The sequence below is a fragment of the Hemicordylus capensis genome, chromosome 2, assembly GCF_027244095.1.
Source record: "Hemicordylus capensis ecotype Gifberg chromosome 2, rHemCap1.1.pri, whole genome shotgun sequence".
Taxonomy (NCBI): Eukaryota; Metazoa; Chordata; class Lepidosauria; order Squamata; family Cordylidae; genus Hemicordylus; species Hemicordylus capensis.
Genome location: NC_069658.1, coordinates 236,544,254 through 236,560,054, shown reverse-complemented (window position 1 = coordinate 236,560,054; position 15,801 = coordinate 236,544,254). Strand labels below are relative to the sequence as shown.

Sequence of the window (15,801 nt, the reverse complement as noted above, 5' to 3'; positions counted from 1 at the left end):
AAAAGTTCAGCTGGCAAGAGTACAGAGTTCAAAATGCAAAACAAACAAGCTTGCTAGCCTTCTCTCCCAAGGCCTAGCAGGTTTTACTAGGATCAGCTCCCTCACTGCTATGCTCCCTAGCAGTTTCAGTCTGACCTTACCCTGCTGGTGTTGCAGCCTTCTGGCTCATGCAACACTCAGCAGCACTCTCTCTCAGTCTCTCTCTTTCACAGAACTCTTCACCCTCATAAAGCCCTCCTCCTCTTGGCTGCTCAACCCTCCCTTTTATCAAGTTCCAAAGGGCTACATCACCCAATCAGGGAGTTTCTTCCCTCAGGCAGCCAGAACCTTCTGTCTCTGCCTGGAGACAGCCAATCAGCAGGGGTGGAGCCACCACTGGCCGAAAGGGTTCAAAGAACCCAGGCCGCCAATGGGGAAAGGCCGCTGAGAGAGCCCTGCCCTGTGGCTCGGGCTCCATAGGAGCCCAGAGCGAACTCCCCCTTCCCATGCCCAGGCCGCCAAGAGCCCTGGCGAACACTTCACCAATTATTTCAGGCAGCTCCGACTGCCCAATAGAACGTTTTTCCCTTCCTTTCCCTCTCTGGAGGGAGAGAAAAAGGAAAACATCCTATTAGGCAGCCGACTCTGCCTGAAATGACGAGCGGAGAGCTCGTTTGGGCTCTCTGCAGCCCAGGCCACGCCCCCTTGCACATGACAAGGCACATGGCAAGGGGGCGTGGCCTGGGCTGCCGAGAGCCCGAACGAGTGAGAGCTCGTCATTTCAGGCAGGGTCGGCTGCCTAATAGGGAAAAACGTTCTTTGGGGCAGTCAGAGCGGCCTGAAATAATTGGCAGAGTTCGCCTGGGCTCTTGGCAGCCCGGGCGTGGGAGGGGGGAGTTCGCTCTGGGCTCCTATGGAGCCCGAGACACGCCCCGTGCACATGACTTCACACGCACGGGCATATTGGAAGGGGCCGCCGAGCGGGGCTGGACACGGACCACCGCTCGGCTGGCTCCACGCCTGCCAATCAGAACACATTTGCCACCTTCGAATTTTCCAGAACCCAGGAAGGAAAACCACGCCAACCAATGAGGTTCAAGCAGCGGGAGGAGCTTTCTCCCTTAATTCCGGTTTGGGTGAATTGTGACACACTAAGTTCATCTGGAGGTGGGAATCAAAGCCATGGTTGAGTCCTGGAACTGCAGCTCCGACTATTCAGACATCATGGGGGCCAACCTGAGGTGAGTTTGCCTCAGGTTTCCCATGACATCCAAATGTGGCCATTGTAACTTCCCCTCCAAAATTCTGCAGCAGACAAGTTTTACCTCAGACTTGGCTGTTAGAGGTTGCTGCCCCGGCATAGCCTAGAGGGGACACAGAACAAACTGAAGAAAAACAAACCATAAAACATAATGGGAAGGAGCGACTCTTTCACAGTAGTGTTCTTGAAATTGATTGTGATGGGAGTACTCACAAGTAACTTTGTCTAGATGTAAGCCGGTGGCTGCAATAGTTTGTCTCATAACTGTAGCATTTAAGTTGTGTGTGTGTGTGTACACAATTAATGGGGTAGCTGAGCTGAAGGTTTCAAACAGAAGGGGTACACTTGTTTAAAGAAGTTTGAAACTCCCTGATATAAGGAATAGATAATAATAATAATAATAATAATAATAATAATAATAATAATAAACAACTGATCAATTAAGTGCCATCAAGAGTCTCTAAGGGCTCCATATTGTCTCCGATGTTGTTTAATATCTACATGAAACCGCTGGGAGAGATCATCAGGAGATTTGGTGCAGGGTGTTATCAATAAGCTGATGACACCTAAATCTATTTCTCCATGTCAGCATCACCAGGAGAAGGCATAACCTCCCTAAATGCCTGCCTGGAGGTGGTAATGGGCTGGATGAGGGATAACAAACTGAGGCCGAATCCAGATAAGACGGAAGTACTTATTGTGCGGGGTCAGGAGATGATTTTGATCTGCCAGTTCTGGATGGGGTCACGCTCCCCCGGCAGGAACAGGTACGCAGTCTGGGGCTGCTTCTGGATCCGAACCTCTCCCTAGTGTCTCAGGTTGAGGCCGGGACCAGAAATGCTTTCTCTCAGCTTCTGCTGATATGCCAACTGTGTCCATTTCTTCAGATGAACGACCTGAGAATGATGGTACATATCCTGGTAACCTCCAGGCTGGACTACTGCAATGTGCTCTATGTGGGGCTGCCTTTGAGCATAGTCCGGAAACTGCAGTTGGTACCTGGAGATGCTGCCAGAGATTGAACTTGAGACATTCTGCATGCAAAGCAGGTTCTCCACCACTGAGGTACGGTCTCTTTCCCAAAAGTGGCACGCATGGACCTCCCATCCATACACTGCACACACCAGGACTTGCTTAGTTTCACTATTGGCTGTGTCATGCTTCTTTAGGCCATACTCTGGATCAGGCCTGCTCAACTTTTGCCCCTCATCTGTTTTTGGACCACAACTCCCATAATTCCCAGCCATAGTGGCCAAAAGCCAGGGCTTATGGGATTTGTAGGCCAACATCTGCAGGAGGGCCCAAAGTTGAGCAGGCCTGCTCTGGATCCTGGAAACAAATATTTAGGAGCATAGGCTTAGCACCAACAGAGTTACTGTGGAACGTGTTACAATGCAATTTGATCCTCAGTAGTATAGGGGATTTATCACTGGCCCAGGGACAGACTGCCACCAGCAGCCCCCCACCCCCTGCCACCACTGCCTCCCCACATGTGCACGGGCTATGCCCCCTGCATCGGCATCAGACACAGGGTGTGTGGCTAACACTGGGAGGGGGGGGGGCGGGTGGCCCCTTGCCTGCTCCCAGCCGGCACTTTTCGCAGTGGCTAGGTACTTTCTTTCTCTCAGTGCTCAAAGTGAGCCATCTCTGCCACAAGATGTGGTGGAAGCCAACAGCCTGGGTGGCTTTAAGAGAGGTTTCGATATACGGTATTCATGGAGGTCAGGTCTATCAGTGGCTACTAGTCTGGGGGATATAGGCCACCTCCAGCCTCAGAGGCAGGACACCTCTAAATACCAGTTGCAGGGGAGCAACAGCAGGAGAGAAGGCAGGCCCTCACCTCTTGCCTGTGGGCTTCCCAGAGGCATCTGGTAGGCCACTGTGTGAAGCAGGATGTTGGACTAGATGGGCCTTCTTGGGCCTGATCCAGCAGGGCTTTTCTTATGTTCTTATGTTGTTACAAGGGAGAGAAAGAAATCACCCAGCTGGCCAAAGAGGCACCAGCTGGGAGAAAATGGTGTGTGTGTGTGACGCCTTATGCCCTGCTAACTGAGCAAAGAGGCACCTTTTAAAAGTGGGGATTCTCTTTATTTAGCAGGGGAAGAGCAAGTGGCCCTGTCCAACCCCAGCACAGCATTCCTCCAGTGGCTGTTGCTGGTGTCTTTCTTATGTTTTGCTACTCCAAGATGCCCACACGTTGCAGAAATTGTTGGTCATTCTATAATGTTGTTTTTAGGACATTGTCACTGGCATCCCATACATACAACGTCTGCAAAGAACATGTAGTTACAATATATGATTTGATCTCAGAAAAACTGTCCAGGCTAAGTTTGTACCCCAGAACTGAAAAGGCTTTCCCATATGGAGTCACTTACCCAAAGCCCAGTATTCCAACACAGCTGCTGCTTATAGGACTTGCTTTGTCTGGATATATCTGACCATAATTTGTAGAGGTGGACTATGGGCAGGGGGGCAGCCGCCATTGTGCGAACGGGTTCAAAGAACCTGGGCCACCAAAGGCAAAGGCCGCTGAAAGCCCCTGTGTGCATGATGTTACATGCACAGGGGTGTGGCCTTGAGCTCCAGAGAACCCCGACTGAGCTCTCCCCCGCCCATGCCTGGGCTCCGGAAGGTCCGAGCGAGCTCTCCCTCCATCCATTTCAGGCAGTGTTTGCTGCCTGACAGGCTTTATTTCCCTTTCTCTCTCTCACTGCCTGAAATGGATGGAGGGAAAGTTCACTCAGGCTCTCTGGAGCCTGAGCCATGCCCCCATGCATATGACCATGTGCACGGGGCATAACTAGAGGAGCCGCAGAGCGGGGCCGGATACAACTGGCTCCGTGCCTGACTATGGGTCAGAGGGCATTCAAGGTTGTTCATACCAGTTCTGGTTTGCTTAGAAACAATTGGCCATCTGCATTAAGCTTTTGCCTTTTTCAGGGGGAGGGGGAAAATAACCTGCTTGTGGGATGTAAAGCTATCTCATTCCTGCCTTCTAGAAAAATTCATTCACACCATTGCCGGTGCCCTTAGTACCTAATGGTACTTAAAACAACACATGTTGGAATAGAAATTTATCTCAACAATAGCCTTCTGGTGACCTTTAAATTTCAACCATTGTGGCAAAAGTGTGGAGAAAGTGGAAAGAGAGAAATTTTTCTGCCTCTCACATAACACTAGAACCAGGGGCCATCCCATGAAATTGAATGCCAAGGAATTTAGGACCAAAGAAAGGGAAGTACTTTTTCACACAACGCCTAATCAACTTGTGGAATTCTCTGCCACCAGATGTGGTGACAGCCAACAACCTGGATGGCTTTAAGAGGGGTTTGGATAACTTCATGGAGGAGAGGTCTATCAACAGCTACTAGTCAGAGGGCTATAGGCCACCTCCAGCCTCAAAGGCAGGATGCCTCTGAGTACCAGTTGCAGGGGAGTAACAGCAGGAGAGAGGGCATGCCCTCAACTCCTGCCCATAAGCTCCCAGTGGCATCTGGTGAGCCACTGTGTGAAACAGGATGCTGGATGAGATGGGCCTTGGGCCTGATCCGGAGTTCTTATGTTGTTATTACTACACCTTTGACCTTTCCGAGAAAAAAAGTCACACTCAACATCTCTCCTGGTTGCATATGAATATTAATGCTGTGCATCTCTTTGGACCAATAATCAGAACCAGTGCAATGCAGGGCTGATTGGACACATTTTCACCGGATACGATTCAATTAAAAATGTCTCTGTTAAAAATATGCAATTTGATATAATACAATATCCCCCAGCACCACAGCCTCCATCCAAATATTGCCAGTATTGGAGAGGAGAGCTGGTCTTGTGATAGCAAGGATGACTTGTCCCCTTAGCTAAGCAGGGTCCACCCTGTTTGCATTTGAATGGGAGACCACATGTGAGCACTGTAAGATATTCCTCATAGGGGATGGAGCTGCTCTGGGAAGAGCAGAAGGTTTCAAGTTCCCTCCCTGGCTTCTCTAAGATAGGGCTGAGAGAGATTCCTGCCTGCAACCTTGGAGAAGCTGCTGCCAGTCTGTGTAGACAATGCTGAGCTAGATAGACCAATGGTCTGACTCAGTATATGACAGCTTCCTATGTTCCTATATTCATAGCTGCTTTGGGGTAAAGAAAAAAATATTGGCAGATCTGCTCATGAATCTTCCACATCACATCTAATTTGCTGTCACCCTGGGTTCAGATCTGGCTAAGAGGGGAACCCTAGGCAGCACTGATCATAGTTAGAATTATCACTGGGTTGCTACTACAGTGGACCAGGGAAGGGAGCTTGGGAAACTGAGGTTGAGGAGGCAAGGAGGGAGCACCTCCCAGGGTGTTTCTGGATGGCAATAAAGTGTGGGATATTCAAACTTTCTCACAAGTTCCAAGAGTGATCTTACTCCCCGTACACATGCTTCTGTAGGTGTCGGTGCTCTTTCCTACTGTGATCTTATCTTCTATAACAGGGGTTCTTAACGTTGGGTCCCGGAAATTGGTTACACGGAAATTGGAATAAATCATTGTCTGGAACAGGGATTCTCAACGTTGGGTCCCTAGACATTATTGGACTTCAACTCCCATAATCCCCAGCCCCAGTGGCCTTTGGTTGGGGATTATGGGAGATGAAGTCCAATAACATCTGGGGACCCAACACTGAGAATCCCTGCTCTATTACATGCCAAGCAGGTGCCTCACATAATTTCCACATCATTACCTGCTGGCCATCTCTTGAATTCCAAGAAGAACCCACCCTTTTTCATTACTACCTTTCTGGCAACTGGGGGAAAGAGTGGGTTCTGCTAAGAATGTAGGAACTGCTTGAAACAGTTGTGAAAACTGTGTGGAGTCTGCTCAGCATGTGTACAGAGAGTAAGAACATAATAGGAAGGAGCATGGAAGCCTGCAGAAGCATCTGTACAATGAGTAAGATGGTGCTTGGAACTTGTGAAAAAGCTTTGCTGATCCCACATGTCTCTCTTGGCCATAGTTCAATACCCACACTGGGTTGTAGGGAGTCGAGGCAGCCTTACCTTGTTTGCAAAGCACTTTTCAACGGTGCAATCTGCTGAGTGAGCAACCAGCTCTCCGTTGGGCAAAATAGTATATAGAAGCAAGCATGCCAAGGGAGCCATATGGATGTCCACAGAGAGATCGAGAAGAAAAGTCCCTTTATCTGGTAAATAAAGAAATTCACAGAAAGAGAAAGGTGATGGGGAATTCATTCCAGTGTGATCCTTTTGGCTGAGTTTAATCTGCCCATGACTACCAACTGAGAAGACAGCTAAAATCCTGAGTGGTCGTGCTGAACTCTCTTCTTCCTGCCTACCTCTTTGGAACTGGAATGTCTCCCAAGTAAAATTCAAAGGAGAATGTCAGGGTTCCTCCAAAGGAGAAACTGAAATCTGATAATAAATTTCAGAGTTTATCCCAAGGAGTTTGGGTATCTCTGGCTATGTCCGTGCTCAGAGGCATGAGCCCTGGAATACCAGTTGTAGGGGAGCAACAGCAGGAGACAAGGAATGCCTTCATCTCTTGCCTGTGGGCTTCCCAGGGGCATTTGGTGGGACACCATGGGGAACAGAGCGCTGGACTAATTGGGCCTTGGCCCTGATCCAGAAAAGCTCTCCTTATGCTCTTGTGGGTCACATCAGATAAATTTATCAGATTTCCTTGTTTGTTCATCACATTTTTATACTCCCTAAATCTCAAGGTGGTTTACAAGTTTAAAATCAACAAAACAACTGAAACCACTAAAATTGCTAAAAAAAACCCCAAACCACCCCTTTACACTAAGAACAATTACATTAAAAGCCCAAAGGCCTGATTAAAAAGCTCCATCTCTAAGGATCTCTTGAACACCAGCAATGAGGCCAGTCTGCACATTGCAGCAGGGATTGTATTCCAAAGTCCAGGATGGCTGCAGAGAAGGCTTGACTCCAAGCTACAACCAAACAAGTTGGCAGCAACTGGAAGCAGACCTTCCCAGGTGACTTCAAAGGGTGGTGGGGATTATACAGAAGGCACTCTTTTAAGTAACCTGGGCCTAAGACCAGGTTTCTCCACATCCAAGGAGTTTTCTAAACAGTAATAAAGTGCGGGATTTAGAGAGCAACTGTACATTTTTTAATGCCATCTCACTCACAGCCCAGACACTTGTGCAGCATTACTATTATTAGTACTATGATTATCATTATGATGTAGCATGTGCAATTTGAGCTGTTGCTCCCATTGGGTATAGGTAGGCCTATGATAATAATCTCTGCATGTTACTTTTTATGTGCTGGTCATAATAAACTGACAACTACTAGACACTTGTGCAGGTTTCTGTGCTCATTCCTAGCATGATTCAGCTCTCTGGCCATATGTTGAACATGGACCTCATGCAATTTAAATCCATCTCTTTTCATTATTACTTTTAATTAGTAATGAAGAGGGACATGTTCTTCTCAGAATCCAAGCACTGGCCAGCAGGTGGAGCTGTGAAAATTGTGCTAAGTCCATGAACAGTGTGTGGCCAGAGTGCTAAATTGCACTAGGAAGGAACACAGAAGCTTACGAGACGGTCTGTACAGTGAGGAAGGTGGTGCTAGAAACTTGGGTGGAAGCTCTCTAAATTCTACATTGTATTGGCATCTGAAAAGCCTCTCAGCAAACCTGAATGTGGGAAAGGGAGTGGGGAGGTGTTTGTAAATGGGAAGGGAGTAATAGGTGATTTTCATTATGAACCCAACAAGGAAGTGTTTGAGTAAAGCCCCTCACTGTTACTCTGGCCTATATTTTGGGACTATGCTGGACTATGGAAGCTCCGACTTAAAAGGGAACAATGGACTGGAAACTGGACTACATGGAAAATCTAACATTTTTGCTGTGTGCTATGGAAAAATGCAAGCAGAGGCTATACGCAGGCTAACTTTGCTTGAAGAAAGGGGCCTCCAAACAAGAGAGGCAGGCACAGCGTGGCACCGTATATCCAAAGAGAGTCTGTGGAGATAAGGTAGCAGATAAATCATTGGGGGTTATAGGTCTTTGAACGTATGTGAAGATCCCTTTCGTTGAAGCCTTGTCAAAAATGGTATATGGTTCTTGGTACTGTATTAGACGAAGAAGAGGAATTTTCAGGCTGGTGGCAGCAGTGAATTGGGGGAGCAAACAAGCCCTGTCAAAAAGTGGGAATTTGATTGTTGATGGAATCCAGGTTGCCATAATCAACAAAGAATATTATATTTCTAATAGCTATGGTGATGAGGAGCCTAAAGAGCCAATGAGAATCTGGGTGCACCAAGTGGGGGAACCAATCAAGAGTCTGAAAAGACAAAGAAGAGAAGTGTGACTTTTCAGGTATAAAATGAAAAGAGCCTGAAAACAGGAGGATTTTTCTCTTTGTTCACTTATATTTTACTTTACTTTCTTGCACAACTTTCTGTTTCTCTCCTCTCCCTCTCTGTCCAATGTTTTCTCTCTCAGAAACCTTCTTTCTCTCCCATTCTCACCTTCATATCCATATCAATCCTCTCTCTCTCTCTCTCTCTCTCTCTCTCTCTCTCTCTCTCTCTCTCTCTCTCTCTCTGGCATACCCATCACTAATCCTATGTGTGGGAGCTCTCACACAAGTTCACAAGCAAGCTGCCGGCAGCAGAAGAGGAAAGTGGCACCATTGGAGGCGAGGTGGAAAACAAAATGGCTGGGGTGGGGGAATGGCGGTGGCAGCGTTGGGCTGACAGGTGAAGAAAATGGCAACGGTGGCGGGCAGGGGAAGAAAACGGTGGCGGGGGGAAGCAGGAGGGCAGGCAGGGGAAGAAAGCAGGGGTGGCAGGCGGATTGGGAAAGAAATTGGTGGCGGCAGCCAGCAGGCGAAACTAGAGGCACAGATGCTCTGCGCCTGGCCCAGCTAGTTCTTGTCTTAAGTATTCTATCCTCATCTAAGTATAAATGCTTCATCTATGCAACTTATACTCTGATATACTCACCTATCCACTGAGCAGCTAATTCTTTGCTTAGTTTGTTATGATATCTTTTTGGAGAAGCCTGAAAACATCTCAAGCTGATTACGTTTAGGGGTATATTAGTTAAAGGTTCTAGTTCCATTTAGTGGGTAAGCTTTATTATTAACTCACATCACTTTTAATATTAGCTTTAAATGCCACCTATTTAACATATTTTGCCTATGCTTGTATTTTGATGAATCTTTTGCCATCTATTTACATTTCATGCGTATTTTGCTACATTTTACCATCCAATTTGCTTCAAGTCTTTGAATTAAACTTTTAAAGGTGAGGTCATTGGGCTCTGGGGTTTCGATCATACAAATAGCCTACTGAGGCAATAAATGAACCAGATAATTTGTAGCAGATTTTCACTCACCATTCAAGGAAAGTACCCCAGGAAAAATGGGGGAAACGGGAATGGGGTGGGAAACATTTACCTTTTTTGTGTTCCAGAAGCAGAGGGTGGGTCCCCGTCTTCACAATTCTCCCCTTAGCCATCACCTACATGGAAGGATGAAAATGGCTGAGGATGAAGATGGTGATGAGAGAGACCAATGTCCCGATACACCAGTGACTGTTTAGTGACCCAAGTGGCTCCCAGAAACCCTTTTACAGATACTACAACATGGATTGTAATGTTTAATCCACTTTTCAGTCTGAATGTAAGTTTTGTTTAGTAGTTGAAAAAGGCTTTGAAAGACTGCAGTGTGAAGTTCAAGTTAAAGTAAAGTGAAGTGTGCCATCCAGTCGATTTTGACTCCTGACACCCACAGAGCCCTGTGGTTTTCTTTGGTCGAATACAGGAGGAGTTTACCATTGCCTCCTCCCACGCAGTGTGAGATGATGCCTTTCAGCACCTTCCTATATCGCTGCTGCCCGATAGAGTACCAGTGGGGATTTGAACCGGCAACCTTCTACCTGTTAGTCAAGCATTTCCCTGCTGTGCCACTTAAGGTGACTGAAGGAGGATTCTCTATTTCAGCGTTTCCCAACCAGCGTGCCATGATGCACCGGCCAGTGTGCTGCACTCAGCTCCAAAAGCAGGGAGCCAGCTCCCAGTGTATTATGGGGCAAGTCAGATGCAAAAACAGAAAGCTTAAACATTCCACTTCTGAAGCCAGCTCACTCTCTTATGGAGGGATGTGGCCTTCCGAGTGCATAAAGTAGCAGGCTGGCTTCAAAGGGGGCGGGTATTTAAGCTCGCCACTTTTGGAGCCACTTCGCCCCAAATGCAACAGGAAGGGTACATTCTATAAGGGAGCAAGGGAGCTCCTAAATAAATAAATATCATGTGACATCATTGCTGCTGCAAAAAAAAAGAGGGGAGGGGACAACTGAGGGGCCATTGTGCTGCAATTTTGGAGCAAGGCTAATGTGTCGCCAGATTAAAAATTGGGAAATTCTGATCTACTGTACTTATGCAAACATTTTATCTTCAGCTTTTCATTAGAATATTCAAGGCAGCAACAACATAATAAAATAGATCAAGTTCCAAGTGTGATCTCATGCCCTGTATGGATTTCACTCGACTTCCTAGCGCCATCTTGCCCTCTGTATACACGACAAGCAGGGATCTCATGCCGTTTTTGCAGCGCTAGCTGCTGGCCACCTCTTGCATTCCAAAGAGAACCTACCCTTTTCTTCGGTCACTCCAAAGGTAGTCGGGAAAAAGGGTTGTATCTACTCAGAATGCAAGAGCTGGTGGCCAGCAGATGGTGTTGCAAAAACCATGCAAGGTCCCTGCTTGGCATGTGTACAGAGGGTAAGTTCATGCTAGGAAGTCACGTGGAGCGTGTAGCAGCAAATGAAAAAGGAGTAAGATGGCACTTGGAGCTTGTGCAACAGCTTTTAGCATTCCACAGTTGGTTGTCATCCGGGTGCTTTCCTGATCAGACCCTGCAATGGAGTCACAACGTATCTGCGAAGTGTGCTTCCACACTTCCTGTGTTGTGAAATCACAGTCTCCATGCTGTCAGCAGGGTGCTGTTCGCATTTTGAATGCCCTGTTTCGGATTAATCGTTGCCATTTATTGCTATAACGTTGTATGTCTGGTTTAAAAAGGTTGCTGTATTTTCCAGTTATAAGTTTTCACAAGACTGCTCCCCCTGCTGGTAGCTTTACGCAACAGCCTTTATTTACATTTTGAATGTGATTTACCCAGACCAAAGCATTTTGCCATTATTGAGCAGCTTATCTGGAAAGCGCCCAGGAAAGACCATAAAACAGTGCAATAAATAACCCATGACCAAGTTTACAGGAGCAGCAATCAGATGTCATTTTTACAGAGCTTTATTCAAAAATGCTCATTGGAAGAGGAAAGCCTTAACTGTAATGGAGCCCGGAGGATTTCTTTTAGGAGAGCATTCCAAATTCTGGGCATGGCAGCAGAAAAGTTGTCATATAATGAAGGCTAAGCAAAATAGGGCACAAAAGGAGAAAGATCTCCCTCTATTCTGCTATGCTTTTTAAATGGAGGATGCCAGAGATGGAATCTGGGACATTCTATAGTACCACTGTTATTGAGCCTCCGCAGACGTCCCGTCATACTCTTGGCCCATGCAATCTAAAGGAAGGTAACGCCATCCAGTCTCACCAAATAGTTAAAGGTGACCTTCTCCTCTTCCAGAACATCTGAATTCAGGACATGGTGCACTCGAACAGGCTGAGTCTGCCCACAGCTTAGTGTTCCAGGGACAGGCTCGATATAAAGGTAGCTTCGACTTGGTGAGTAGAAATTTGATATGAGGGGAAATCCTCGTTGGTGGTGTAAAGTGATCCCGCCTGCTCCATAACGTGAACCTTGGAATGTAAAATCTGCCTGGTGATTAAGGAGAGAACAAATTGACAAACGGATGAGGCGACTCAACAACGAAACACTGGGCTGTTATGGACCACATGCGATAAAGACATATGAGCTCCATGAATGCGTATGTCCTACCCTCTTCCTAGTGCTCTAGAGTGCCATTTATCATTTGAAGCGGGGGGGCGGGGGTTCACCCAAGTTTAAATAAGCATTTAAACACATGCCAGGAAGTTTACGGGGAAAGGAAGTACTTTTTCACACAACACAAAATTAAACTATGGAATTCTCTGCCACGGGATGTGGTGATGGCCACCAGCTTGGGTGGCTTTTTAAAAAGGCTTAGACAAATTCATAGAGGACAGGTCTGTCAATGGCTACTAGTCTTGATGGCTATAGGCTGCCTTCGGGCTCAGGGGTAGGGTGCCTCTAAATACCAGTGACAGGGGAGCAGCAGCAAGAGAGAGCATGCCTTCATTTCTTGCTTGTGGGCTTCCCAGGGTGGATTATCTGGTGGATGACTATAGGAAACAGAAAGCTGGATCAGTTGGGCCTTGGACCTTTAACAGCATGGCTGCTCTTATGTTCTTATTTGTATAGAGGAAGAGTTCAGACAAATTGCTCCCATTAAAAAAATAGTGAAAGATGCCCTTGTTGCTTGCTGAGAGGGGGAAGAATGTCCGTGCTCATGGCTTGTTGGTCTTGCAAGATGGCAATAAATTGTCGGATGTTCAAACCTTTCATGCAAGTTACAAAAGCAATCTTATTTCCTGTGCACACACTGCTTCAGGCTTTTGTGCTACTTCCTAGTGTTATCTTATCCTCTCTCCAATTGTGCACGGACATTGCACAATTTTTGCAGTTCCATCTGCTGATCAGCTCTTGCAGTCTGAGATGAATGGGCCCTTTTTCATTACCATTGTTGCAGTGAGACTGTGGAAAGGGCAGGTTCTTCCTGGAATGCAAGAGCTCACCAGCAGGTAGCAGTGAAAAAAACATGCAAGGTCTCTGCTCAGCTTGTGTACAGAGAATAAAATCATGCACAGAGGCATGCATCAGCATGTGTATGGGGAGTAAGATTGTGCTTGGAGCTTCTGCAAAACAACCCTCTGTTTCTTGCTGTCTGGAAATAACTGTCCGCATTGTGTGTGGTTGGGCCAGTGGATGAAGTGTTATCTGAACTGATCCACTGTCTCCTATAATAATGTCCCACATTGTGCTCCAGAACCCACTTTGTCAGTGTGGGCAACAGAGAACTGAGCGGGGGAGGTAATGGATTATGTCCAGGGAACTTGTGAAATCCCTTTAAAAAGCGAAAAGTGAAACTATGGGGGGTCATCAGAGCATCTGGGAGTGTTCTGCCCCCCAACAGAGCACTGAGTTATTAATAAGATACTATGTATTGTTATAGGGTGCATTTAATTAGAACTCTTTATTTTTTTCCTGGAACCATTTATTATTGTATGTTACCAAGGAACTCTTTTTCAATAGAACCCTGCCAGATATTGAGACCATCTGGGGAGGTCTGGTTACAGTTTCCACCAGCTTGGGACCGGGCCTTCTCTATGGCTGCACCAGGGCTTTGGAAGGTGATCCATGTCAAATAAGAGCATCTCTGTTTCTGCCTGCCTTTAAAAAGGGCCTTAGGGCATATCCGGTTTTCTCAGGCTCTGCAGTAGCCTGCCTGCCCGCCAATCATGCAGGCTTAAAGCCTGCCTGCCCGCCTACTGATCATGAAGGCTTGCATTCTGCCCACCTGTGCAGCTAGCCCACCAAATCTCTTGTTGCGGGGTGGAGGGTTGTGCTGAGAGCCGGTAGCGGCTGGACCTGTTCTGTCTACCCACCCAATACACAGCAACAACAACAAAAATTTATATACTGCTTTTCAACAAAAGTTTCCAAAACGGTTTACATAGAGAAATAACAAATAAATAAATGTGATGGATCCCTGTCCCTCTGAAGGGCTCACAATCTAAAAAGAAACACAAGACAGACGCCAGCAAATGTCACTGGAGGGATGCTGTGCTGGGGGTGGGTGGGGCCAGTTACTCTCCCCCTGCTCAATAAAGAGAATCACCATGTTAAAAAGGGGCCTCTCTGCCCAGTTAGCAGGGGTTTCCTGTTACAATAGACTGTTGTGGGGGTGGGTGGAGGGCCCTGAGAGCTGGGTATGGTTGTGCCATTTGTGGCTGGGCCTGCTCCGCCTCCCCGTGTGGCAGAGGGGGCGGCGGCAAAAGGCCTTTAGGTCCACTTCTAGGTTCCAAAATTCCCTAGGTGCACCTCTGTAGGAATCTGCCTTATACCGAGTCAGACCATTAGTCCATCCAGCTCAATATTGTCTACTCTGACTGGCAGTGGCTCGCCAAAGTTTCAGGCAGGAATCAGCCCTGCCTCCAGATGCCAGGGAGTGACCCTGGGAACCTTTGCATGCAAGCGTGCAGATGCTCTTTCACTGAGATATGAATCCCCTAAAGGGAAAATATTATAGAGGTCACATGTAGTCACCCATTCAAACGCAAAATGAGGTGGACCCTGCTTAGTAAAGGGGACAAATCATGCTCACTACCACAAGACCATGTGATTTGTTGTATTTTAAGTGGTTTTTATTGAATGTTTTTAATGTGTTTTTATTGAATGTGTTTAATGTTGTGCCTCTCAGAGAACAATTTATTACGGGGTGGCTAACAAATAAACTGTATTTATTATCATCTTCTTCTTCATCATCATCATCATCATCATCATCATCATCAATAAGACCAGCTCTCCTCCCAACTGAAATAACAAAAGGTGCAAGGGAAAGAGAGCCATCCAACCAGGGAAGCAGTGAATCAGAAGCTAGTCGCCACTTCCTGCTAAAAAGGGTATCCCATGCTCTGTGGCTGCTGAGGTAAGCAGCCAGAAAAAGGGGAAGGTGGTCCATGAGGGAGGTGGGTGGAGCTGACCCAACTAGCCCAGCCCTTTGACACTGGTGTCTGCACCAGGGGATGTGGCCGGCATCAGGGGCATGGCTGGTGGTGGCGTGGCGCCACCTCAGGTGGCACCAGCACTAGATTTTGTTGCCAGAGCCTGGTCTGTAATTGGATGTCCACTGCACTGCCTCTGTTATCAACTGATCTTGACTCTCTTTGTCAAGAAGTTTTCCCTCTGTAGAACTTTTGTTGAAGAGCTCCGGTCTGTTCTGCTAAATCGAAGAGAACTGCCACATTAAAAGCTCCCACCCTCCAGCACAGCAACAAAGACTGTTACCAAAAGATCTGGAACCATATTGATTCATTCACAGAGGGCCCACACAAGCTGGAGACAGCCCTGGTGGTGTGGCTAAACATGGTCAAGACTGGCTGGCAAAAGATTAACAATTGTGACTCATCATGGGGGGCCCTGCCAAGTATTCTTGCCCTGGGCCCCGTAAACGCTAGAGATAACCCTGGCAAGGGGCGGGGGGTGGGGGGAGAGAAAGAAACTCCCAGATACATGCCTCCGAAACTCCAGATACATACTTGCACTAGGAAAAAAGTCCACTTCCAGTGTTCTGTGAAGTTGGAAGTATCTATAGAAAACTGTACTATGCCCTTGGCATCCGTTGTGTAGTTGGCCTTGTACTCGAAGCGCGGTACCGGGATAGTTTGAAAAGCGGTAATCTGGATCGTTTTGTTAGCCAATGGCACTTCGGCGCCATCCACCAGCTTCACCTAAAGGTACAAACACATTTACCTTGAATAGGGACATGACCACATTTGATTGGGCCTGCAGGGCAATACTGTGGGGAAGTAGT

The 15,801-nt window shown here is 47.1% G+C and overlaps 2 protein-coding genes and 1 long non-coding RNA gene across 11 annotated transcripts in view; 2 read left to right on the top strand and 1 right to left on the bottom strand.

Moving 5' to 3' along the window:
* Positions 1-10,889, top strand: part of LOC128341977 (uncharacterized) — a 31,599-nt gene extending 20,710 nt beyond the window's left edge. The window contains exons 4-5 of one of the 2 annotated variants that reach the window (XR_008314695.1): positions 8,477-8,581; positions 9,682-10,889. This is a non-coding gene — a long non-coding RNA (uncharacterized LOC128341977). Of the gene's footprint in view, positions 1-2,127; positions 2,516-8,476; positions 8,582-9,681 lie in introns of those variants that run through there. The other variant, XR_008314697.1, reaches the window with a different exon arrangement.
* LOC128341965 (pregnancy zone protein-like) overlaps positions 877-15,801 on the bottom strand; it is a 46,062-nt gene continuing 31,137 nt past the window's right edge. For 2 of the 7 annotated variants that reach the window (XM_053288690.1, XM_053288691.1), the window contains exons 7-11: positions 15,527-15,718; positions 11,823-12,047; positions 9,666-9,729; positions 6,274-6,416; positions 877-1,343 (exon numbers count right to left, since the gene is read on the bottom strand). In XM_053288690.1, the coding sequence (XP_053144665.1) occupies positions 1,191-1,343; positions 6,274-6,416; positions 9,666-9,729; positions 11,823-12,047; positions 15,527-15,718 (777 nt within the window). In that variant the 3' untranslated portion in view covers positions 877-1,190. The other 5 variants (XM_053288695.1, XM_053288692.1, XM_053288693.1 and 2 more) reach the window with 5 other exon arrangements.
* Positions 12,962-15,801, top strand: part of LOC128341946 (alpha-2-macroglobulin-like) — a 161,361-nt gene continuing 158,521 nt past the window's right edge. Inside the window, exon 1 of one of the 2 annotated variants that reach the window (XM_053288619.1) lies at positions 12,962-14,916. In XM_053288619.1, coding sequence (XP_053144594.1) covers positions 14,585-14,916 — 332 coding nt within the window. In that variant the 5' untranslated portion in view covers positions 12,962-14,584. The remainder of the gene's footprint in view (positions 14,917-15,801) is intronic. The other variant, XM_053288618.1, reaches the window with a different exon arrangement.